Source organism: Morus notabilis, unplaced genomic scaffold, assembly GCF_000414095.1.
Source record: "Morus notabilis unplaced genomic scaffold, ASM41409v2 C11404482, whole genome shotgun sequence".
Classification (NCBI taxonomy): domain Eukaryota; kingdom Viridiplantae; phylum Streptophyta; class Magnoliopsida; order Rosales; family Moraceae; genus Morus; species Morus notabilis.
In genome coordinates this window covers 1-964 of record NW_010386898.1, presented here as the reverse complement: position 1 = coordinate 964, position 964 = coordinate 1, and the positions used below count along the sequence as shown (strand labels likewise).

Genomic DNA, 964 nt, shown 5'->3' with positions numbered 1-964 from the left:
CAATTCGCTCTGTATGTGGAAAATTACAATTTCAGTAGAATATCTACAATTTCTAGGATGAGTGATATGTAGTTTGACCGCAACTTAAGGGAAGCAATCCTAAGAATGGTTTTTGATTATCAAGTCATGGTTTTATCTTTGAGAAAATAGATGGTTAAAAAGAATTTGTTTTCAATACTTTTCATTTAGACCCATGGAAAAGTGACATTATTTTCTATGTAAAGCAGAAATGGAGGGGTTTTCTTGCTATCTACCGGTAGAGATTGTGGAACAAATTATGCTGTGGCTGCCTCCCAAGTCTTTGATGCGATTCAAGTGCGTGAGTAAGTCTTGGTGTTCCCTTATCAATGGTTGTATCAAAGATCCAGAATTTGTGGCAAAGCACCTTCACAACACCAACAAAGACATAACTTCTAGAACACGCCACATTGTTTATTTGTATGGATTTTCCTACTTTAAGAATATGTACTCATTGCTTAGTACGTACACTGAGTGTGATGATGGTGAAAAAGAAACCATAAAGTTTGACGCCGAGTTTTTGAATTTATCGAATTTTTTGAATGGTGAGAGGTTTGCCTTTCCTGAGTATTATCATTGTAATGGCATAATCTGCCTTGATGGTTCTAAGGGGGACATGCTGCTGTGCAATCCGGCATTGCGTGAGTATCTGCTTGTGACATCAGGTAGTGCAAGCTTAGGAATCGGATTTGATACTGATTTGAGCAAAGGAAAAGGATTTGGCTATGATTCGAGAACTAACGAATACAAGGTTGTTAGTATTTTAGATTTCATTGATGATATTGATGGACCAAAAAGACAAACTTGTCTGGCTGAGGTAACCACCCTTGGTTCTGGTATTTGGCGAACGATTGAGATGCCTATACATGGTTTTTCATCACGATCACTCTACAGTCATACATACTGCAGGGGAGTGTTTTATTGGATGACATCTTCTACCGAGGGT

The 964-nt window shown here is 38.1% G+C and overlaps 1 protein-coding gene across 1 annotated transcript; it reads left to right on the top strand.

Moving 5' to 3' along the window:
• Window positions 1-229: 229 nt before the first annotated feature.
• LOC112095123 (F-box/kelch-repeat protein At3g23880-like) lies at window positions 230-835 on the top strand (the record flags this gene model as incomplete). Its single annotated transcript, XM_024176801.1, has 1 exon — window positions 230-835. A coding segment is annotated over exon 1 (606 nt), but the record flags the coding sequence as incomplete, so codon positions are not given.
• Window positions 836-964: the final 129 nt, after the last annotated feature.